This window comes from Oncorhynchus mykiss, chromosome 9, assembly GCF_013265735.2.
Source record: "Oncorhynchus mykiss isolate Arlee chromosome 9, USDA_OmykA_1.1, whole genome shotgun sequence".
Taxonomy (NCBI): Eukaryota; Metazoa; Chordata; class Actinopteri; order Salmoniformes; family Salmonidae; genus Oncorhynchus; species Oncorhynchus mykiss.
Window position 1 is genome coordinate 44697076 of NC_048573.1, and position 24386 is coordinate 44721461.

The 24386-nt window shown below is 45.9% G+C and overlaps 1 protein-coding gene across 10 annotated transcripts in view; it reads left to right on the top strand.

The window, feature by feature from the left end:
• Nucleotides 1-24386, top strand: part of agrn (agrin) — a 279791-nt gene that overhangs the window by 186023 nt on the left and 69382 nt on the right. For all 10 annotated transcript variants that reach the window (XM_036988106.1, XM_036988109.1, XM_036988110.1 and 7 more), the window contains 4 exons: nucleotides 4605-4829; nucleotides 8092-8316; nucleotides 9335-9541; nucleotides 21101-21322. In XM_036988106.1, coding sequence (XP_036844001.1) covers nucleotides 4605-4829; nucleotides 8092-8316; nucleotides 9335-9541; nucleotides 21101-21322 — 879 coding nt within the window. The remainder of the gene's footprint in view (nucleotides 1-4604; nucleotides 4830-8091; nucleotides 8317-9334; nucleotides 9542-21100; nucleotides 21323-24386) is intronic.

The window sequence follows — 24386 nt, forward strand, 5'->3', positions numbered from 1 at the left end:
AGCAGTTAGCCTATCTACTCTCTAGAAGAGGACATATTTCATTTTTTTTTATTTTAGTTCGCCATTATTTAACCAGGTGTGTCAGTTGAGAACAAGTTCTCATTTACAACTGCGACCTGGCCAAGATAAAGCAAAGCAGTGCGACACAAACAACAACACAGAGTTACACATGGAATAAACAAATGTACTGTCAGAAGCACAATAGAGAAAGTCTGTATACAGTGTGTGCAAATGGCGTGAGGAGGTAAGGCAATAAATAGGCCAAAGTAGCGAAGTAATTACAATTTAGCAAATTAAGTGATAGATGTGCAGATGATGATGATGATGTGCAAGTAGAAATACTGGTGTGCAAAAGAGCAAAGAAGTAAATAAAAACAATATGGGGATGAGGTAGGTAGATTGGATGGGCTATTTACAGATGGGCTGTGTACAGCTGCAGCGATCGGTAAGCTGCTCAGATAGCTGACGCTTAAAGTTAGTGCGGGAGATATAAGTCTCCAAATTCAGCGATTATTGCAATTCTTTCCAGTCAATTGCAGCAGAGAACTGGAAGGAAAGGCAGCCAAAGGTGGTGTTGGCTTTGGGTTGACCAGTGAGATATACCTGCTAGAGCGTGTGCTACGGGTGGGAGTTGTTATGGTGACCAGTGAGCTGTGGTAAGGCGGAGCTTTACCGAGCAAAGCTGTATAGATGCCCTGTAGCCAGTGGGTCTGGCGACGAATATGTAGCGAGGGCCAGCCAACGAGAGCATACAGGTCGCAGTGGTGGGTGGAGTGTTACAGATACCAATGGTGAACCTCAGAACATCCTCACATGAAGACAAATCCAGACGTTTTAATCCTGTCTGGCCTTCCCATGTCACTCTAGGGAAGAAATAATATGCCTATCATTCTTAAAGGAGCGTCCCAACCCGTAACCCCCCGCCCGCCACACAAATATCCATACAAGCGTGGAGGCTCTTCTGTCAACAGGCAGAAGAAGAATGCCCGAACCCCCGGCCTTTGAGCACAACCAGGAGTCCCTCTGTATAGTGAGGTTTTTGTGGCCGATTTTCCAGACTCAAGGGTAACACTAAAGCATGTAAAAGAGAGAGACAGCTGCAGTCAAATAAGCTCTTTGAAGAACTACATCAAACGGGCAAATCATCTCCCAGCCATTGGGCGGACTGCAGCGGTACAGGGAGGACGTGGTGGCGAGGGGCGATGCTTTGTGGTTGGTCTGCTGCGTGTGTCTGTGGTAGTGTGGCCGAGTGGATGTGCTGGGGAGGGGGTTCTCCATTGTCTCTACCTCCCTCTGTCTCCATCACTTGCTCTCTCTATCTCGCTCTCTTATCTTTCTCTCTCTCTTTGTCTAGCTCCTCTCCTGCTAGGGGTTAGACGGACACGTTATATATATATATATATATATATATATATATGTTAAAGGATAATACATTAGAAGATTCTGCCCAATCCCCCTCTCCTTCCCCCTACAACAACTATCACCACCACCACGACAGGGAAACCTGTTCCGCCACACGCCTCTGGGCCGCGTGCCGCCAAGCAGAGCCGTCACCACCACACTGCGCTGGCTGACAGCTCCCCAATCCTAATGAAGCATTATTAAATTCAGTTCAAAACACTGTATCACAGGGAGAAGAAAGGCAGACACACACAGAAAGTCCCGCAAAGACTCCCTGCCTCCCTGCCTGGGAGATAACTCCCACCCTCCTCTCTTTGTTGGCCATCCTCTCCTCTTTGCCTGTTTTGTACTATATATTCTCTGTTCGGGTTCTTGTAGTGCAGGGTTGTGTTCTCCTCCTGCTCCCCACTACTACTACCATGTCTTCTTCTTCAACTAAAGGGAATGTTTCAGCATTGTGTTAGTCTTTTCCTTTACTACCTGTATTCCTCTTGTTATTATCCCAAGCCTAACCTTGCTGGTGTCTACCACTTCAGTACCGCCTTGTGGCTCAGGGAGACAAGCTAATTGGCAGTGAGGAGCATTCTAATTTAGAAGGTAGCTCGGTGACTTTTCATCTTCCTACTTCTCCGGCCTTTCAAATGATAATAATGCGGAAAATGCAGGCAGGAGGTCCCTGAAGTTGTTTTCTGACACGTTCTGCTTGTTACACCGGTCACATTCACCCAGGCAATTTGCCTCCTTGTCTGAGTCTGAGAGGAAAGCTTATCTGTGCTAACGTCGCCGCAGTGGGTGCAGTGGCGACGCTCCGAAACAGGACGGATCCGTTAGCATTGAAATCAACGCGACCCCCTCTGTTCTTCCTTGCTCTTCCGTCCGTGCCTGTCAAGGTGCCTGCTACGGCGAAGGAGAAAAACCCTCAGACTATTATTATTATTGAATGGGTCCGAGAAGCAACGAGGAGAATTCTGTTGACTGTCACAAAGAAAACAGCGGCACTCTGGGAAGCGGCAAGGACGAGCCGTTGGCTGCAGGCTGAAGGCGGTGGCTTAACACGTATTATTTCACGGTGGCCCATAAACCCGGGTGACAATGGGCTTCCATTGCTAGGCAAACCATGTCCTCCTACTGTGTTTTCATTCTCCATGGTGTCACCTAACAAACAATGGTACATCAAAGACAGTGTGGTTCTGTGGGTTCTGTGAGGATATATTGAATATGGACGAAGGGGAAGCAAACCAATGTCGGCATAATTCCTTCACTACAGTTGGTAGTGGTGTCGATTGCTTTCATGGTTGAAGGATTTCAAATGGCTGAGTATCCGTTTCAGTCACAGACGTGTGTCAATGCCTCAGTTGAATTTGTATTGATAATCCATACATGAAATACTAAATAAAGTCTTCCCTCATTGATAGAGCATGGCGATTCCCAGGGCCACACATATATAAAACGGATGCTCGCATGGCGGTTAGTCGCTGTGGATAAAAACGTCTGCCCACATCTTCTTTTTGTTAGTCAAATCGTTAGTCATTTCATGACCCATGTTTTTAGCTCATAATAATTTGTCTAGTCTTTCTGAGGTGAGAGCAATACCGAGATGGATTTTATGCGGGAGTGTAATGGTGCAGTGTTCTGGGCCTGCATCTACAGTAGAAGACCTTTACTCATCTGTTGCTTCATATTCACTGTCACCAGTTGTCCAGCTCCATTTGCAGTATTGCATTGAAATCAAACTGAAACAAAGACACATTCCTTAGCGACACCAGTCCGCTGTATCTTGAAATGTTTTGAAGACGAAAGTGGCAGAAAGAGAAACGTGCCAAGATGTGCGAGAGATGCGTGTGCGGCTTTGATACTTCTCTGCTTTGTTGTTCACTACATACGTTAGTCTGAGACTGCCATCATTGAAGTATTTTGTGTGAGGAGGGGCACTAGGGGCCCATGGCGAATTTTCAAACCGCCGCTTTACCCACTTGTGTCCCGAATGTGTTCGGATTCGGTGAAGGATCTAGGAGGTACCGAGACGTCCGTGGGCGTGGCGTAGCGTTTGGCCGGAGCAAGGAGTCTGGGTAGCTCGATCCTAGACTCTCATTAAGGCGACGCGCGTGCTACCTACCTAGTTATGTACCCCTAAGATCAAACTAAAGAAACGGAGCAGTCTTCTGAGACAAACATGGTCTGAAATAAAGGAATAAGACTTTCTATTTTGGGGATAGGGGAGATAAAACAAAGAGTATGCTGGAAGGATTGTTGGATTAATATACCGTAGCACCCGTTCTGAAATGAAATTCATAGACAAAGCGCCGTAACAAAAGGTGGATTTTGGACACAGATAAACATTATTCCAAATGTGGCGGTGCATAGGAAATGAGAGACTCAGAGCTTGTCGGAGGAACCCCGCTCCTCCGGGGTCTCGCGCTCTGGGAGTGTTTGTTATAATGCCCGCTATAAATATGTATTGGGGGAGTGAAAAAAAAAACACTGATTGTAATCTGATGGCGCTCCATCGTCGAGATTATGAGATACCAAAATATCTGTCGCAGGCGCTAAATTAGAAGTTCCACCCACTCATATGGACAGAATAAGCCTCTCCAGAGTGGCAGGGCTGTTTAATAAGGGGTTGGAAACAAAGTTCTCTAGAGGGAAAATGTCTCTCTATTTTTCAGAAAGGTAAATATTCAGGGGGTCCACTCAGCTGCCAGTAGAAGAGCATGCTGAAGCATAGCAATTGAGATTGTATTGTGAATGCAAAGCATCCTTCTATTGGCCCTTCAGAAAATTAATGCAACTTGTTTGTACAGCCAGCCAGCTGTGACCGCCCGTGAATCCTTAGTCAGGGCTGTCAAGTAGTTCTTCAGTCTAGAGTTACACATCCACGGCACTTTTTCCATTTGCACTCGAATAGGTTGACACTCTGATGTAAAAAGGTGGCATGTGGCAATTTTGTACTTAAACTGCTTTGGAATTTGCTTTCATTGTTGTGTTACTTATGGTAGAAACTCTAGCTTCCTGGCCTTCTTTAATGCACCAGTTGGATCAGTTGGATCTTCAACCAACGTTTCAGTCAATAATTGACCTTCATCTGGTTTCACATGATGTAGGCTAGTCGTGACAGTAAAGTCAAGTGTTCCTGTTAAACCCATACACAATCCTGCAATACACACACAAACCCTAAAATACCTCTGTCTTCTCCCTCCCTGCAGCCCTGAAGGATCCATGCAGCGAGGTGATCTGCAGTTACGGCAGCACCTGCATCCAGTCATCGGACGGCCTGTCGGCCAAGTGCATGTGCCCGCTGAGCTGCGAAGGCAAGCCCGAGCAGGTGATGTGTGGCAGCGATGGCCAGGACTACCGCAACGAGTGTGAGCTCCACAAGCAGGCCTGCCATACCAAGAAGAACATCCGCCTTCAGCGCCAGGGATCCTGCAGTGAGTCCCCTCATATACTTTTCCTCTACCCTTTCTCTTTCGCTCTCTTTTTTTCTTTCTTTCTTTCTTTCTTTCTTTCTTTCTCTCCTCTCTCTCGCTCTGGGGTTTCACTGTCTTTTTTCTCTCTGACATCGTGTTACTGGTTTTCTCATTCTGTGCAGTTTTTTCTTCATGCAATCTCTTCCTGTGGTGTGGATTATTCACTGTTGACAAACAAAGCCAATTGTTTTTTAGAGCTGGCCAGTTCAAGGCGGTTGTTTTGTCTGAGTTTTCTCCTGAGAACTTTTGATTATGAGGTAAGGGGGAAAGGGAAAGAGCCAGACAAAATAGCTTCCCAAAAGTGACGGGAGACTGAGAGGCTACAAAAGGGAAGGGAGATGAATGCCCAGACCCCGAGAGGATGGCTGTAATATATCTAACCCGGTAAGACCGGGCTCCATGTCGCCATACCCCAGGGGGGAGGCTGGGTTCTCAGGAGAGCTGGCCCGGCGGACCCTGAATCTTCCTGAGTGATTCTGACCAAGCCTTTGCTGTCTCAACTGGCTCGCCTCTGAAGCTAAGCAGGATCGGTCCTGGTCGGTCCCTGGATGGGAGACCAGAGGAAGTGCTGGAAGTGGTGTTGGAGGTCCATTAGGGGGCACACTTCCCTCTGGTCTAAGGAGATCCCAATGCCGCAGGGCAGTGAAGGGGACATTGCCTTGCATAGGTTGCCGTTAAAACGGGTGTCCTGACTCTCTGTGGTCTCCATAGATCCCATGGCTCTTATGGCTCTACTCTCATAAGAGTAGGGGTGTTTACCCTGGTGTCCTGACTAAGTTCCCAATCTGGCTCTCATACCATCAGGTCACCTAATCATCCCCAGCTTCCAATTGGCTCACGCATCCCCTCTCCTCCCCCTGTAACTCTTCCCCAGGTTATTGCTGTAAAAGAGAATATGTTCTCAGTCATCTTAGCTGGTAAATAAAATGTACAGCTGGGGCTAGGCTAGCCAGAGCCTTTACTGTCTGTATGTCTGATACCTCATCAGGGGGGCTCGACTGCGGAGGGCAGGACTCCTGGAAGCCGTTTTGGTGTCTTAATGGGAGGTAATGTTTTTTTGCAAGGGGGATAATGGCTGGGCTTGTGTGGTATCATTGCGTTACTGGCTTCGGGCACTTTTTGGAATACGATAAAACCCCTCAATTGGTTGCAGTCCCACGTTTTAAATCCTCCTGTGTGAGCGATTCCATTGTGCTAATATACACAATCCCTGACCTTGGCAATGGCGTTGCTGGCAATTGGCCCTGTTGTTGTCTCGCCTGCCCAGCCCAGGCCGTCAAAGCCAAGCTACCATTGTCCCTTCTATGTGTTCCAGTTGTCGCCATTTGTTTTCCGAGCCAAGGCCTTGGAAACCATTTCTCCCCTCTTTTTCCTCCCTTCCTCTCCCTGACCCTTTCTTCTCTACACATTTGGTCTCATCCTCCTTGCTGGTGTTTCAAATGACTCGCTCGCAGCCTGGCAGTATTTTAATGCAACGCAGCAGTACATAAATCTTCTGTGTCCCCTCGCTCTGAAGAAGAGAAGTGGAATGAGATGGGACGAAGCTGCAGCAGCTAGCGGCTCCTATTTCAATAAGCTTCTCCCCAGTTCCTTTATGATTACAGCTGATATGGCCACCAGCGCCAGCCGTCAGCCTGACTTCCCCCAGAGAGGAGTGCAACGAGGCCCAATCAAAAATAAACTTTCTCCATCTATGTGGAGCCTGTCGTCCTCTCAGATCCATGGCCTTCCCAGCTTTCCACTCAGCCTCTCCAGGGCAACCTGTGTTGATAGCAGGTGTCGTGTCTTTGGCTATGTCGGATTAAGTGATATGACATGCTATTCTATAAAATCCTTTCTCCGTAATTAATATTACCTGTTTGAGCTAATCATGTAAATGTAATTAACTAGAGAGTCAGGGCACCACAAAATAATATTTATAGAGCTGTAATAAACTAATAAACTCTTAAAGACCTAGTAATATTTTACATCAATAGCAGTCAATATTAATCGTCACCTTAATTCAGTCTCATCTGAAAGTTGTAAATTCTTGGTTATCTTCACGAACCCTGGCTAACAAGTTGAATCAGCAATACAAAATTGGGTTTAATTATTTATTTACCAAAGTACCTAACTAATCACACAGAATTACATATGCACAATGAATTATACCTTGATTAGAAATTACGTCATAAAGGAAAACATCCCTAGCGGGCGGAACAGATATGACAGCTGGTTACACAAAAGAAAAGGGTCTGGGTTTGAGTGAAAGAGCGGGAAGACTGAGGGACAAAGGGAGAAGCTGTGCTATCGTAAATACAGTATCTTATGCATTCTAAATTACCGCCCATTTGGAAAAGGAAAATGCATTAAATATTTACTCTGAGCTGCGCTTCGGTAGGTTGGTGGTAGATGGAAGGCCGTGTTGCCAAACCGAGTCCTTTGTCCTTTGAAGAATGTTTCTGGTGGTCAATTGGATACGTTGTAGTAACGTCGTTGTGTGGTAGATGGGATACTCTGTCTGCGTTTGAAGCTGCTGTTGCTAACTCAACGGCTAGGAGGTATCACTTCTGTAGTGAATAAGAGTTCAAAGTTCATACCATTATCAACCAAAGCTCACGCTGAGGTTGGCTTAGTTCTGTAGTTGACATGTTAGTCCTTTTAACGCAGAGGCTGCAGACCTCACGTACTTGGAACAGCAGGTTAAATTTTCGTCAAGGCTTTATATAGTGGAGCGAGAAGGGTGTGTCTGAAAAGTTTTATAACCCATGTCTCTTCACAGGGGCGGGCCACTGATTGAGCAGAGCACTAACCTTATGAAAACCCAAATCTCTCATTTGGAAGCTAAAATTACATTTCATCTCTTCACCAATAATTTCATATTCAAACATTTAAATTGAACAACAATTCCACGTGACTCCGATAACTACAATGTGCAGACTTTCCACTGTAGAGTTTATGTCATCCTATCATTGATGAGAATGTCCCAGATGACAACCGAACTGACATCATATTCATTAAGTACCACCGCATATGTTCAATTGGTCAGATTACCAGAATATAGTTAATTTCCCCCCACCTTCTGACGATCCCAGAATCTCTATGTTAACCAAGGGGTTTGGCATATCCCCGGTGATGGATAACCGTGTCCTACCACTAACCTCTTTCTCTCTCATTCTCTTTCTCTCTCTTTCTTTCTCTCTCTTTCTTTCTCTCTCCCCCGATCTCTCTCCCCTGTCCATAGACCCATGTAAAGGCCTCGAGAACAACCTGAACGTTGCATGCCGTGTAGAACCGCGCACCCACCAGCCCCTGAATATCCCCCGCCCGGAGTCCTGCCCTGCCGTCAATGAGCCACTGTGTGCCAGCGATGGGCAGACGTACGAGAGTGAGTGCCATATGAAGCGGACGGGCATGCAGAAGGGCATTGAACTCAAGAAGAACCACCCGGGCCGCTGCAAGAAACAAGGTGAGTTGGCACATTCACACACACACACACACACACACACACACACACACACCCCACTGCCTTGACGGATAGATAACTAACCATGTTCTGTTAGGGCTCTGTTGTTACATGCGTGATACCAGACGGTTGGTCTTAGGCCACACCAAGTATGTAGTGCCAGGTTTACTGCAGATGACAAATGTTCCTGTTGCGTGAAAGGGGCTTCAATAGGCCACCACCTCCACTGCATCTGTAGCTTTTCCCCTCTCACCTCATCTTCACACATCTGAGACTCCCCATATAGTTAAAGAAAGAGGCTCATGGTGTGATGCACTCTATTACAGACTCTCCTTCTGCCCTTATATTTTGTGGTCAAGCTTGAGTAGAGATATAGGCCGCTAGTACGCGACTACATTGGGGACTTGAATGTCTCAGGAGAAGCGTTAGCACTGTGTATGAGTTAGTCTGGATCGAGTTAAAAGGAACCCATTCTCTATCTGCCTTTTACTGAGGTAAAATGGATGGGTGTGGTAATGACGTTTTTGTTTTTCAAGGTTTTGATATGGAGAGAATATTTTCATTTGAAATGCAGATCCATGAAATCAGGTTCTTTATTGCGTTTAGGCGAGAACGGGGGTTTGTCTTGTAACATGACATACATACAATACATCCCTCTAATGTTCGACACTCAGATAAGGCAGCGCCGTAATTAAGTTTCAGTGTAGCGTGACCGCTTTACGAGAAAGAGAGGAATGGCTCCAATTTGAATTACTGTACAAATTTGATCCCCTGATCGGGAACGTAGTACATTTGAAAGCTCTGAACGGGTCTTGACCTCCCGGAGAGAACGTTTTGTAGACGATTGCCTCGATTTGTCGGCTGATTTGCTGCGTTAGCCTTATTTTCAGTCACATGTCAAGTCACATTTGATTAACAAAAAACAACATTATCACAACATCGCAGCACACATTACAGAGGAACATTACAAATTCTAAACAAGAACTAGAACAACTAAAATGTCCCCTCGTCTGTTTTGCAGAGGAGTGCAGGGAGGAGTGCAAGTTCAACGGCGTGTGCCAGGTGGAGCGTCTGGGCATGCGCTGCTCCTGCGAGCCCATCCAGTGCGATGGCACCTACAAGCCGCTATGCGGCAAGGACGGACACACCTACATCAATGACTGCGAGCGCCGGCGGGCTGAGTGCCAGGCCAAGGCCCATATTCCCGTCAAGCAGCAAGGCCCGTGTGGTGAGTCGGGACCCCTAGGAAGAGAAAGGGGGAGTAGTCTTTGGTCCTCTCCCTCTCTCTCCCTCTTGTTGACTCCTCCTCCCACAGTGTTTTTGAAACGTCCTCCTGTCCTGTGTAAGTACTGTGTGTGTATTGGATCTCTGTCTGTCTCTTGACTTGTCAGTAATCTGTGATGGGAGGGGAAAAAGCTAACAGACAGGAATTTACCGTGACCACCACTTTTCCCTTCACCCCCATCCACCTCATCCCCGTCACGCTCCGCCATCACATGTGACACATGAAACACAACGGCCTTCATGTTTCATTCATGTCCTCCTACCCTCTGGTAGTGCCAGTCTTCCACTTCAATGGGTCTAACCCTCTCTCTCTCTCTCTCTCTCTCTCCATACATAACACACACAACGTTTTGTCGCTCGCCTGTCTTTGTCTCTGTCTGTCTCTTTTTTGTCTGTGTGGCTTCCTTTTTAAACAGGTATTCTTTCTGTTTCAGTGCGTCTCAGTCTGTCTGTCTTTGTCCGTGTGACGTCTGCCGCTGTTCGGGACACAGCACTCGCTGCAGCACAACCTTTGACCCCTCTGGTGGACAGTTGGGAGGGGTCAGACTCCTCCAATTGGACTAAACATGGGGGTGGTGGGATGGTTGTCTTGTCTTCCTCCCCTGTCTCTTTCTTTCTCTCTCTCTTTCTTTGTCTCTCTCTCTCTCTCTCTCTCTCTCTCTCTCTCTCTCTCTCTCATTCTCTCTCTCTCTCTCTCTCACTCTCTCTCTCTCTCTCTCTCTCTCTCTTGAACTAGCTACAGTATCTCTCTGAAACAGAGTAGTATGTTCTCCCCCAACACTCCAAACTGCTGCTCTTGTCTCTCCTCCTCTGTGCACTCTCCATGCAGCCCTGCTGTGTTTGCGGGGGGAAGAAAGCATCCGTCCGTGAGGTTTGGGAGCTGTTCTTCCCAGCGCTGTGTTTTGTCTTGTCTTGTGTCAACCCCTTTCCCATTGCCCAACCCCCAACCCTAAATCTATATTGGTACCCTTATACCCCAGCATGGCAGACTGCATGTGGACACTCCTAACCCCTGCCCAATGCGCCACCCCTCCCTTGCCACCTGGGCACTGACATTCGTCATGCCAGTCTACTGACTAGGTCTCTCAACCTTATATAATCTAAGGCAGTGTTTCTTAATCCTGGTCCAAGGGACCAGTTATTGTTTTCGCCCTAGCATTACACACCTGGTCCCACGAATCAACTCTTCATCAATCCTTTGATTAGTGGAATCAGGTGTTTAGCGCCAGGGCAAAAACTAAAACGTTTAGAGTTAGAGCAGCAGTGGGCAAACATACCCCAGCCAAGGCCATCCGGCGTATGTGCATGTTTTTGCTCCCGCCAAGCAGTAACGCATATGATTCAGCACATCAAAGCATCGATCGAAGACTATGATTAGTCAATTTTGTAGAGTTCCGGTGTGTTCCTGTTTGGCCGGAGTACAATCCTGCGCACGCAATGGCCGTTGCGGAGTATAGATAGCCTACCCCCGATGAAGAGTGGCTGTCCTCGACAGACAAGCTCAGCCACAAGCGTTCTGTAGCAACGTTCCTCTGGTTCTTCTTAGACAGATATCTCTGTCTCGTCTCACTCGGGTTGCTTATCTGAATACTAAGTTGTATTCGTCTCCGCTAGGTGACGTCAGAAGCATCGCTCCACAGTATCACGGTGCAACTCATTAGCATTGTTTTCTAGTCTCTTCCCCCGTCTTTTTGCCACGCATAAATTAACAAGCGAAATGTCCGGGTGCTTATGTGTTTTTTCTTTTGTTTTTCATTATTTTCGACAAAGTAAACTGTCACAGTCCTTTTCGGCGGGTTTTAGCCGGTGGCAAGTTACAGTGTTTTTTAATGTGTTTCTATTGACATTTGCATATTTAGCCAAACAGCTCGCTCGACTATTTAATTAAACATCAAAAGGAGAGGAGCAAGGTGCCCACCGAGGCTGTTGGTTTAGTGTGGGTGACGACGGGTCTGTGTTCCTACCTTTGGACACCTGCACACGGTTTGATGCTTAATTACTGTGTTTCTTCGTCTTCTCGTCTCTCTATCTCTCCTTCCGACCCTCTCTTACTTCTCCTCTTCTCCTAATTCGCAAGTCGTTGCTCTGTGCGTCTGAATGGCCGGGTGTGGATTAGATAGAGACCCCAGCACTGCTAGTCTCCTTCCCGCTAGTCTTAAGGAGTCAATGCCCTGACAAGGTCCACTGGCAGGTGCGTGTGCGTGCACGAGTGAGGCTTTGGGTGTGTGTGCATGTGTGTGTATATTTGGTTGTGTGTGTGCAAGCTTGTGTGCAATTTTGATTTAGTTTGGTTGTGTGTGCCAGAGCTGTTTGTATGTGATGGTGTGTGTGTCTGTGTGTTTAGATGGCCTCTTTGTCACGACGTGGTCAATAGCACGAGCGGAGCACAAGTTACAGTTACGGCCGTGCACCCTGCGACACTCTTTCACCACTGTGACAGTGGCAGCCATTGTTTTCTCACTGTACTTTCTTCCTAACAACAACACTACACAAAGAACGTGGTTGTGGCATGCTAACTGGGCCTCCCTTGCTCACTGCAATGGCACATCCCAAATACACCAGCATTTTAGAGTGACCAAAAGCAGAGGTACGCACACACCCACCCGCCCACCCACCCACCCACACATACACACACCCACACACATACACCCACACACATACACACACCCTTCAAACTACTGAAGACGAGAGGGACCCTGCTGTCTTGTACCATTCTATAGTCCTCCTATCCAGCTGCTGTCCTGGCATTCCTGCTGTGTGCAGAGTCTTCTCCATGCACCCCCATAAGCTTAAGTGGTTCAGCCCTTCATCGTGTGCCGCCTGGCATTAGCCAGCCTTTTGTCACTTCCCCATGGCTCTTAGAGCTTCAACCAAGAGGTGGATAGGGAGCGAAAGACTGGGATGATGGGGTGTCATGGCTGTCACTACCCCCACCACCCCCCAGATGCGTGCGCACACACACACACACACACACACACACACACACACACACACACACACACATTTGGTGACACACAGTGCTAGTTTATAGATCAATCATGCCACAAGCCATCAGGACGGCTGAAAATCTCCAGATATGAGCCTGTAAATCTCAGTCACCTGCGGTGAGTGTGGTGACAACCCCCTAATGTGACTGTCGTCCGCCGTTTCACTCTCCATGTCCCTAAAGGGCCACTTGTCCCCTATGGGGGTGACACAGACTAGCCTAATCATACAGACACCAGAGTCGGCCATGCTGAGAAAGACAATGCTGCCCTATTTGATTAATAACCTATATGGTCTTATATTGAGTTCCACAGGAATGTGTTCGAGGTCAGTCTCTCATGAGATGGTCACTATATAAGGGGCTAAAAAGGAATTGCGGTGGTTGCGAGAGGCCAATTCTTAGCATTACTAGGATGCTCAGCTGAAAAACGAAGTCAAAGTGGTTTAAGATGCCTCTCGTTTGACCCTGAGAGCTGGAAGGAAGCTTTCACTCCTGTGAGACATGGACATATAAAATGGTACAGAGGTTCACAGACAGACAGGCCGGCAGACACACACACACACACACACACACACACACACACACACACACACACACACACACATACAGTGAAGTACTTAGTTAGATAGTTAGATAAATGGTATGAATGCCATTGAAGAGCGGTGCGAGATTGTTTGTGTGTGTCTGTGTTTGTGTGTGTGTGCATAGGTGTGTGTGCATATGTGTGTGTGTGTGTGTGCAAATGTGTGTGTGCATATGTGTGTGTGTGCGTGCACACGTTCACACACGCAGTTTTCCCCTGGAGGTTAACAGAAAATCACTCAGCTGGAGAGACATTGTCATTGACAAAGAGCCTCTGCAGAAGAGGAGAAATTGGGGTGAAAAAAACTGAAACGTGCGCCTTAGGTGACAAGTCTCTCCGGTGAATATTTATAATTTGCATGTTTATTTGATTAGCATCTCTGCTGCTGTGCGACGACACAAGTCACTGGCTTTGATTATACTCATAAACAATAATAGGTTGAGTACCCATTGAACCCAGAGAGGACCTCCAGTGATGTTTGGTAATGAATCTAATTAATGGACTTGCTCTGGGAGTTACAGTGCATTCAGAATGTATTCACACCCCTTGACTTTTTCTACATTTTGTTGTGTTACAAAGTCAGATTAAAATGGATTTCATTGTCATGTTTTGTCAACGGTCCACACAAAATACTCTGATGTCAAAATAAATATTAATTAAAATAAAACACTAATATTTCTTGATTAGATAAGTAATCAAACCCCTGAGTCAATACATGTTTGAATCACCTTTGGCAGCGATTACAGCTGTGAGTCTTTCTGGGTAATTCTCTAAGAGCTTTAAACACCTGGAGTGTGCAACATTTGCCCATTATTCTTTTCAAAATGATTCACGTTCTGTCAAATGAGTTGTTGACTAGGAAATAATTTTCAAGACTTTCCATAGATTTTCAAGCAGATTTAAGTCAAAACTGTAACTCGGCCACTCAGGAACATTTATTGTCTTCTTGGTAAGAAACTCCAGTGGCCTTGTGTTTTAGGTTATTGTGCTGCTGAAAGGTGAATTCATCTCCCAGTGTCTGGTGGAAAGCAGACTGAACCAGGTTTTCCTCTATGATTTTGCCTGTGCTTAGCTCTATTCCATTTTCTTTTTTATCCCGAAAAACTCCCAAGTCCTTAACAATTACAACCATACCCATAACATGATGAAAATATGAAGAGTGGTACTCATTTTATTTGCCCCAAACATAACACTTTGTATTCAGGACAAAAAGCTTATTGCTTTGCCACATTTTTTTGCAGTATTACTTTAGTGCCTTGTTGGAAACAGGATGTATGTTTTGGAATATTTGTATTCTGTACAGTCTTCCTTCTTTTCACTCTGTCAATTAGGTTAGTATTGTGGAGTAACTACAATGTTGTTGATCCATCCTCAGTTTTACAGCCATTAAACTCTGTATTTGTCACAATTGGCCTCATGTTCAAATCCCTGAGCGGTTTCCTGCCTCTCCAGCAACTGAATTAGGAAGGAAGGACGTCTATCTTTTTAGTGACTGGGTGCATTGATCATCATCCGAAGTGTAATTAATAACTTCTCCATGATCAAATTAATATTACATGTATGTTTATTTTTATTTTTACCCATCTACCAATAGGAGCCCTTCTTTGTGAGGCATTGAAAAACATCCGTGGTGTTGGTGGTTGAATCTGTTTTAAATTCACTGAGGGACCGTACAGATCATTGTGTGTGGTACAGAGATGAGGTAGTTATTCAAAGGTAGCAACTTATTTTGTTGTTCAGCAAATGTTTACTCCTAAAGTTATGTAGGCTTGCCATAACAAAGGAGTTGAATACTTATTGACTCAAGACATTTCTGCTTTTCATTTTTAATGAATTTGTAAAGATTTAGAGAAGCATTGGGTATTGTGTGTAGGCCAGTGACATAAAATCTACATTTAATACATTTTCAATTCAGGCTGTAACACAACAAAAATGTGGAAAAATTCAAGGGGTGTGAATACCTTCTGAAGGCACTGTAGGTTGGTGGTGTTAAGGATTATAGTGGCCCATACCGATTGTGTGTGGTGTTGGTGTGTGATTGTGTGTGTGTCAGTGGGTGTCGGTGGTGGCAGAGTCGCTGCAGTCACCAGGCCTTATGGGTACAGCAGGTTCTTCCTATGGCGAACCAACCCTTACCCCATCTGTTGCACCCCTCCTTGCTTCCTCCCTCTCTTCCTTTCCTACAGTGTATGTGTTGTGTGCTGCTGGTCAGTGCACCCGGACCAGGCCCACCATGCCAATGATGCCCATCTGCTGTTTGGTGGCCTGCCTTTAATTTTCCTCTCCTCCCCCTCTTCTCTCCTCTGTTCTCTGTAAGTATACACATGTCATGAGATGGAGGAGCTCATCTTTGTCTTTGTTCCCTCGCTGTTGTCTTTCTCTGCCCCCCACCCCCTCTCTCCCTCTGTTTGCTGTGTTTCACTTCATCTGTGTTCCCTGTGTCGTCTGATAGAAGAGACATCTATCACATTTGGTGTTTGGGGTTTTAAATGTCAAGTGGAGGACTGTCCCCTTGCAGCCATTCCTCTGTGATAAGTGCTCCGAAGCAGGGAAACACAGCTCGCGGGCCTTCGTTTTACCATATGCTAATATTGAGACTTTTCTCTCCTGTTCCTGGCACCTATTTTAATATGTTCCATAAAAGTTTTCACTGCTAGTGAGACATAGGGGGTGGCAGGCACTCCCCCTGCAGCACCGACAAAACTGGGTTAGGGCACACCGCGGCATGTGCCGCTCGCTGTCTTTGCTTCCCATTGCCTGTTTCTACACAGTGGGCGGTGCCGGCAGCCACTTCTCCCTCACCGAATTGGCTACCTAGAGCGCAGGGATGGGTTTTCTTAGATTCTTATAGTGACATTGGGAGTAATCCAGAATTGGAGCAGGGAAGATTCCAATCTACATATGCATGAGTAGGGAGAAGCTCTACCGCATAAAATAATCTCCCTGCATTTACATCCGTATGTACAGGCTTAAACCACAAACATTACCCACGCAAACAAGGCTAGGAATATGACACTCCATCTCTCCAGGCTTATATACAGACCGCCTGCCGAGTGTGTTCAGCTCAACAAGGCTTTGACTGAGGTAATACTCAGGTCAACTCTGAGAAATCCCGTATTTGCTTGTCAGATAAGGCCTCTAAATCTTGACTAATGTAGCAGTTTAGTGAGAGACAGGGAAGAGGCAACGTCTCTCTTGGGAGGGGGAAGACGGGTAGCGGAACGTTTGTCAGGGAGGGTCGTTCCGCCGCTTGGTGGGGGAGACAGGTAGCAGAACTTTGGCAGAATGTTTTATCAGTGGGTGGGCCTGTGGCGGTTATGGTTTTCTTAGCATTGCAGCACCCCAGCAGCCCACTTCATCTGACAGGGACTTCTAATCTCCCTGGTCTTAAAGGGCATTTCTGCCACTTTTCAACCTCATTCATCATCTCCAGCACCAACCAGTGTCTACATGTCTACATGTGAAAACAGGGCATTACTTTGATCTGCGGTCAAAACGATAAGAAGAAAAGTCTTTAAAAAAAGGTGTCTCTGTGACATCACAGGGTGGGTTGAAAAGTAAAAGACGATGATTTTCAAAACCTGCAACAGGTTTCTAGCCCAAAGGAGGGTATTTTCTTCCTCCCCATGTCACTGCGGATATCATAGTGTTTGAAAATCACTGTTTTTAAAATGTTGTAACTTTTGCTGATGTTTTAACTTTATACTTCTTTCCACAAAACTTAGAAATGTGCTTTTTTTCACATGCCCTGAGTGTACAAAACATTATGAACCCCTGCTCTGTCCATGACACAGACTGACCAGGTGAATCCAGGTGAAAGCTAGGATCCCTTATTGATGTCACTTGTTAAATCCAATTCAATCAGTGTAGATGAAGGGGAGGAGACGAGTTAAAGAAAGATTTCTAAGCCTTGAGACAATTGAGACATGGATTGTGTACGTGTGCCATTCAGAAGGTGACACAATATTTACTGTAAGTGCCTTTGAACGGGGTATGGTAGTAGGTGCCAGGCGCACCGGTTGAGTGTCAAGAACTGCAACGCTGCTGGGTTCTTCACGCTCAACAGTTTTCCGTGTGTATCAAGAATGGTCCACCACCTAAAGGACATCCAGCCAACTTGACACAACTGTGGGAAGCATTGGAGTCAACATGGGCCAGCATCCCTGTGGAACACTTTGGACACTTTGTAGATTCTGTTCCCTGATGAATTGAGGCTGTTCTGAGGGCAAAAGGGTTTGCGACTCAATATTAGCAAGGCGAACCTAATGTTTTTTACACTAAGCGTACAGTATGTTGACACTGGTATTGTGCTAGAGATAATACAAAAAAGGTTGAAAAGTGGTGGAGTTGCCCGTTAAGCTCGGAGCTCGCCACTATAAAATATCAGACTAATTAAAAACAAAAGGAAAGTAGGGGAGCGGCGGGAGGAAGGAAGGAAGGAAGGAAGGAAGGAAGGAAGGAAGGAAGGAAGGAAGGAAGGAAGGAAGGAAGGAAGGAAGGAAGGAGAGAGCCTGGCCTAGGCTGGTGGGAGAAGGGCAGAAAGAGGTGGCAGCATTCAGACTCCCAAGTTGCCATGTCTGGGACAGAAACATTGTCCTTTCTTAGAGAAGCCTCTAGGGACTGGTATGAGATGTCTACTCCTAAACACTTTCTTGACTGCAGCTAGAAGAAGAATTATTGAACAGAGGAGAGTTATTCATCTCCTCGCTCACACATCCCTCGCCAACACACCTTTTTCTGTCTCTCACGTCTTTGATGACGCTTGCGGCACTCTGGATCCCACACACACACACACACACACACACACACACACACACACACACACACACACACACACACACACACACACACACACACACACACACACACACAAACAGTGAGTCACCATCGTCTCTTTCGTCTGATAAACAGAGGGGTCATTTGTTGTGTGTGTGTGTGTATGAGTCTGACTGCTGCAGCCTGGGACCTAGTATCTGTCCCTCTACTGAGGCATATGTCTGTCTGTCTGTCTGTCTGTCTGTCTGTCTGTCTGTCTGTCTGTCTGTCTGTCTGTCTGTCAGTCATGGCAGCTCCAGTCCTTGAACAGCACAGCCACTGCTACCATCTCTACCCAGGCCTCTGGGATGATAGGCTGCTGTTTCAAAGTCTCCCTCACTGCCTTTGAGGGAGAAAATACGCTTTTAGTTCCCTGAGATTTCTTTTCAGACTGAGAGAATATGCAAGCCTTCTCAATTACCAAAGTCGGGTATAAGGGCTGCTGGAGGTTTGTCAAAGTCTCTCATCGTATGCTCATTCTCTCTCTCCATGCTAAGATTATTTCACAGAGAATTTGGGGAGTTTCGCCACCCCCCCTTCTCTTTTTTGATTGAATAAATCTGAGAGAAAAACAGTGCCTCCAGAAGAAGTGGGGGAATGAGAATGTTTGGCATTATTTCTCATTCCTTATTTTTGGGGGTAGAAACAAAGAAAACAAGGGACTGAAGGTTATCGGAGGCTGCAGTTGCATTTTAGGGAGCTGGGCCTTCGGAAATGGGTTGTGAACCGTTCTGAAGGCCACGAGTGTGTGTGTGCTGATCGCCTTCTGTATCCAGCGCTACACACATAGAGACACACACACACAGTATAGAAAAAAGATCAGGCAGAATAGCGTTTTTTGAAGCCCGGCTGAATTAGGCACAGTTCCACCACATACATATTTACATGCCAATTCAGAGCTCTTTCAAACTGCCGGCTTGCCCACAACACAGAAATCAATAGCAGTGTTCCACTACTTAATCCGCAACGTTCCCATTAGAAAAAGTGAGATCCTTGTCTCCTTGCTCGTCCTTATTCAGGATCCGTAAAGATTTGTTCAATTACGGTCGCCGACGGGCACTAGATGTAGCCTGGCGATTGCTCCTCCTCCACACTAGTATTGGCTAGGGCCTTATCCCCTTGTTTTGTCTGCTGCTCTCTTGATGTAAAAGAGGTGTAGAACACAGGTGAGGCTTTTTATAACGCCAAATCATCCTGTGGCGAGACACTATCGCCATGGCAACGGCACATAATAACCATGTAATAATACTCATAAAATAACCTTTTAAGTGTTCCTTGCTGATTGCTGACCCTCTACACTACAGCCTAACTACTACCCCCTAACACAGACGCCGTGGGGCGCCGGAAAGCATGCAGCGTCCATCTTGACACTTATGAATTTTTTTTCCACCACAGTCCTGTGATTTTAGAGGCTATCTATCGAACATCAAGCCTCTTCCAGGGTTCTGAGATGACTTCACTCCTATCACTCCTATCTGTTCCCCTCCTCTCTCACCCACAGTGGGAAATGACCTTCTGCTATATGTTGATGATTTTACCCAGAGCTGAGATGAGGCTCAAGGGGATTTTAACAGTATTAAACACACCCGTGCTTTCAGAAACTAAACGGCGGCAGCTTCTTAAACGGAGCGCCCGGCATGATTCTAGTCTAATCCCATAATAATCAGGGTAATGACTGCACCCTTGGTTGCCATGGGGAGAGGAGGAGACACAGGAGGGGTTGTAGGGGGGGGGGGGGATAGCCTTGGTTCAGCATTGTAACCCTATTCCCACACCATCTACCACCCGTGACATACCCGAGTTCCGCTCCGATCTTTTCCCCATCGACAATCTCTCTCGCTGGGAAGCCAGGGATAAAATGCATCCTCACATTCACTTGCATTTGAATCTATCTCCCAAACGGCAGACACGCTGCGTTTAGCACCACGGCACTATACCCCCACGCTCCAGGCATGCCAATGAGCCTCCTTCGCATGGCTTCGCCTCCCCCTGCATAATTCTCCTGCCCGCTTGGCTTGACGAGGATGTACTGTATGCCACAGTCTTCCGAGGCCTTGGAGATTCAACTGTCAATCTGTTCCACTCACCCACCCACCCCATCCCCAAATCAATCCACCCCCTTACAATACAGCTAACATACTCCTAACCTTGGCGACAATACTGACGAAGGATTGATCCGGGGGAATGAAGGAAAATAAATGCCACGATGATGAAACAATATAATTCCGTGGATCACATTGTCATCTTTGCGCGTTTCTTTCTCGTTTCTGACCCACTTCTCTAACAAGGCCCCCAATTTAATGAAGTTACAGTGTAGTGGGGCGGCTGGAGAACAAAGCAGCATGCAGACACTTCTCTGATGTTCTCCCACTGCCCAGGAGCTGAGCTTTGTGTGTTATTAAGCCGACGCTGCTCTTTCTCTTTTCCTCTGTTTCTAGTCTTCACTTCCTCTCTCTTCTCTATCCACATAGCGAGAGCTCTCTTCATCATCTTTTTCTCTCTCTCTCTCTCCCTCTCTCTCTCTCTCTCTCTCTCTCTCTCTCTCTGAGGCTCTCGTGAGATGCAAATGGCTGCGTTTGATGAACGGCATGCTGGGAAACATCAATTAATCAGCACCTGTTTACTTCCCTATAAATAGAAAAATATGTTATCCTCTACCGTTCATCCCCAGTTTCCAATCGATTGACACAAGGTCAAGGTTTCTACTCATAGAACTTGGGGTGTGGGTCTCTGAAACATGAGGTCAGGCACAGCTGATTGGGTCATACAGAGGAGCAAACTCTGCTGATTGGCTCATACAGAGAGGTCAGACACTTATGGCCAATGAGATTACCAACAACAACAAAAATAGATTACCAGGAGGGAGTTAATTGATACAGGAAGTACTACGGATAAGAGTCAGATACATGTTTTAGACTTGACCATAGTGCACCCACGTTGACCAGGCAACCCCCTTTTTGAAATCCTTCTGATCCTGATCAACCTCTACTCTCTTTTAACCTATCCCAAGTTCCCCACCCTTCCCTGCCCCCAACCCTCAATACCCAAACCCTCTATACTTCTCCTTCCCCACCTCCTCCTCATCCCCCTTCAACACTAACCCTTGTCTATTGTCTCAGATCTACACACTCCCAGCCCGTGCCTGGGGAAGGCCTGCGAGTTTGGGGCCGCGTGCGTGGTGAAGAACAACGAGCCCGTGTGCGAGTGCCATGGCGCCTGCCCCCAGATGCCCGACCTGGTGTGCGGCAGTGACGGCCACAGCTACGGCAGCCAGTGTGAGATGAAGGCCATGGGCTGCGCCCTGCAGAAGGAGATTCACATCCAGCACCGAGGACCCTGCGGTGAGTACCAGACTATACTGCATTATAAACTGGGTGGTTTGAGCCCTGATTGCTGATTGGCTGACAGCTGTGGTATATCAGACCATGTACCACGGGTATGACAAAACATTTATTTGTACTGTTCTATTTACGTTGGTCATCAGTTTATAATAGCAATAAGGCACCTCTAGGATTTGTGGTATATGGCCAATATACCACGGCTAAGGGCTGTATCCAGGCACTCCGCGTTGCGTTGTGCAAAATAACAGCCCTTAGCTGTGATATTGTGGCCATATTATCACACCCCCTTGTGCCTGATTGCTTAAGTATACTATGTATGTATACTGTACTATATTATAATATAGTACCATCTAAGCCAGCAGTTTCCCTGACCATGTGACCTGTTCAGGAAAACAGCAATAACTCCAGGCCCTAGGTTAGGAAACCCTCCTAGTCTTTTTTTATAGTACGATGGCCTACAGTCATTTAACTTACCAAGAACAAATGGTATATTTAGTGCATGTATGTGGCCCTTGTGTGAATCAAACCTGTCACCTGTTGGGGTTGCCTGCACCATCTAACAAACCACCTGAACCAACTCAAGCACATACTGTAACTCCACTGTACTCTGAGTATGTCATTCCTCTCTCCTCCTTCACTCTTATCCTCATCCCCTCGAATCCTCCCCGTCCTCTCAGCACTCCTCTAGCCCGGCACAAGCCTGCAGTTTCCCTATTTTTGACCTTTCTAATTGAATATGCACTTCTAATGAGAGGGTGAAAGGCTATGCTCCTCTTGTATAATTGGTTACTGAGTTTTTGTCTGCTCTCGAGGACTCGGATAAATAATATTTCGGCTTCCACAGGCACCCATTCTTTTTCTTCCCGAAAGTTAATCCACTTGAAGATGCCACTTAAATTAATATAAGTTTAGGATTAGGCAGTAGGGTTAGTGTGGTTAAGGTTAAGGTTTATTTATTTACCTTTATTTCAACAGGGAAGTCATATTGAGACTAAGTATAGTATAGATAGGCATAAATATAGACAATATACACATGAAATACACCTTAAAATACAAACACGTTCTTCGTTATGAAAATCAAAGCATCCAATCGAGACGTCTTTTGGTGATGATTCCAAATGTAGGAAATGAAAGGCCGATTTACGTAACACAGGAAACACCAAAGGCGTCTCCATAGTTAACCAACCCTGTGAACGGGCTTGACAACTTGTCATTTTAAATCTTAACAGTGATGTTGGGTAAGTCTGAATCTTATAGAGCTTTGTAAACAAAAAGAGCGTGCTGATATGATCTACATGATTTTAAAGAGGTCCAGCCAACCGTTTGGTAAAGAATGCAGCGAAGAGTAATAAAACTGTCTCCTGTGATAAAACGAAGGGCGCCATAATAAACAGCATCCAGGGGTTTAAGAGTAGTGGAAGCTGCACTTTGATCAAATAGTATCACCATAATCAAAAACAGGTAGGAAGGTTGACTGCACAATCTGCTTCCTGCTGAGAGAGAGGCACAATCTGTTTTTATCAAAAAAGCCCACTTTAAATCGTAGCTTCTTAACAAATGCATTTGTATGCTTTTTAAACGTTAAATCATTGTCAATCCAAATACCAAGGTATTTGTATGCAGGGACTTGTTCAATTGTAGAACAATCAGATGAGTGAAGATGTAATCCATCTGGAACAATCTAATGAGAACTTGAAAAAGGACGTATTTACTTTTTCTCGTATTAAGCACAAGTTTTTGACATTTATTTGATTTATTTAACCTTTATTTAACAATTCAATTCAATTCAGCAATTCAGTTAAGAACAAATCCTTATTGACAATGACGGCCTACACCGGCCAAACCCAGTAAGGGCTTCCTGTAAAGCTACAAAATCGGGCTGTAGCCTTGTCACAACCAGGGCAATTGCGTACATAATAGTATGATCCACATATAGAATGAAATGTACATTTTTGAAACGATTGACCAATAGCATTTATATAAATAGTGAAAAGAATTCCCCTTACATTCAGAAAGATTGATTACATAATAATCAGATTGAACCTTTCTGATTAGTTTGATACATTGATTCCCCAGTTGCTTAAAAGATTGCCAATCTGGGCCTAAGCCTGTGTTCCTGGCCTTGATCCAGGCAACATTTCTCTTACAAATGACTTGAAAATTCAGTAGTGAATCAGGCATTCGATCTACCTTTAACTCTGAGTTTTGAAGGGGGCATGATTATTTGCAATATTGCTTAAGACATTTACAAAAAAAAGCTTAAAGCTAAATCTATCAGGTTTCAGGTAAGACCCAAGTGCAGACTGTGTTGAAGTAACAATGTTTGTTGTAACAACCGGGGCAGGCAAACGACAGGTCAAGGAAGGCAAGGGTCGATAATCCAGAGTAATGGGGCCAAGGTACAGGACGTCAGGCAGGCTCAGGGTCAAGTCAAGCAGAGGTCGGTAATCTAGAGTAGGGGCAAAGGCACAGGACGGCAGGCAGGCTCAGGGTCAGATCAGGCAGAGGTTGATAATCCAGAGTAAGGTCAAAGGCACAGGACGGCAGGCAGGCTCAGAGTCAGGTCATGCAAGGGTCAAAACCAGGAGGACAAGAAAAAGAGAGACTGTAGAAAAGCAGGAGCTGAGACAAAACGCTGGTTGACTTGAACAAACAACACGAACTGGCAACAGACAGACAGAAACCACAGGTATAAATACAGAGGGGATAATGGGGAAGATGGGCGACACCTGAAGGGTGGTGAAACAGATCAGGGCGTGACAAAATCAGGTTCAAGGTCACTAGATTTATGCACTCTTACATCTCTGACACAGACAACTGGGTCACTAAAATCCAGTGGAAAACGCTGCTATCAACATATTTAAGCATTAAGGCCTGAGGGGTTGTGGTATATGGCCAATATACCACGGCTAAGGGCTGTTCTTATGCATACCACCCCCCCCCCCCCCCCAATGTACCTTATTTCTATTAGAAACTGGTTACAAATGCATTTAGAACAGTAAAAATGCATGTTTTATCATACCCATGGTATACAGTCTGATATATCACAGCTTTCAGCCAATCA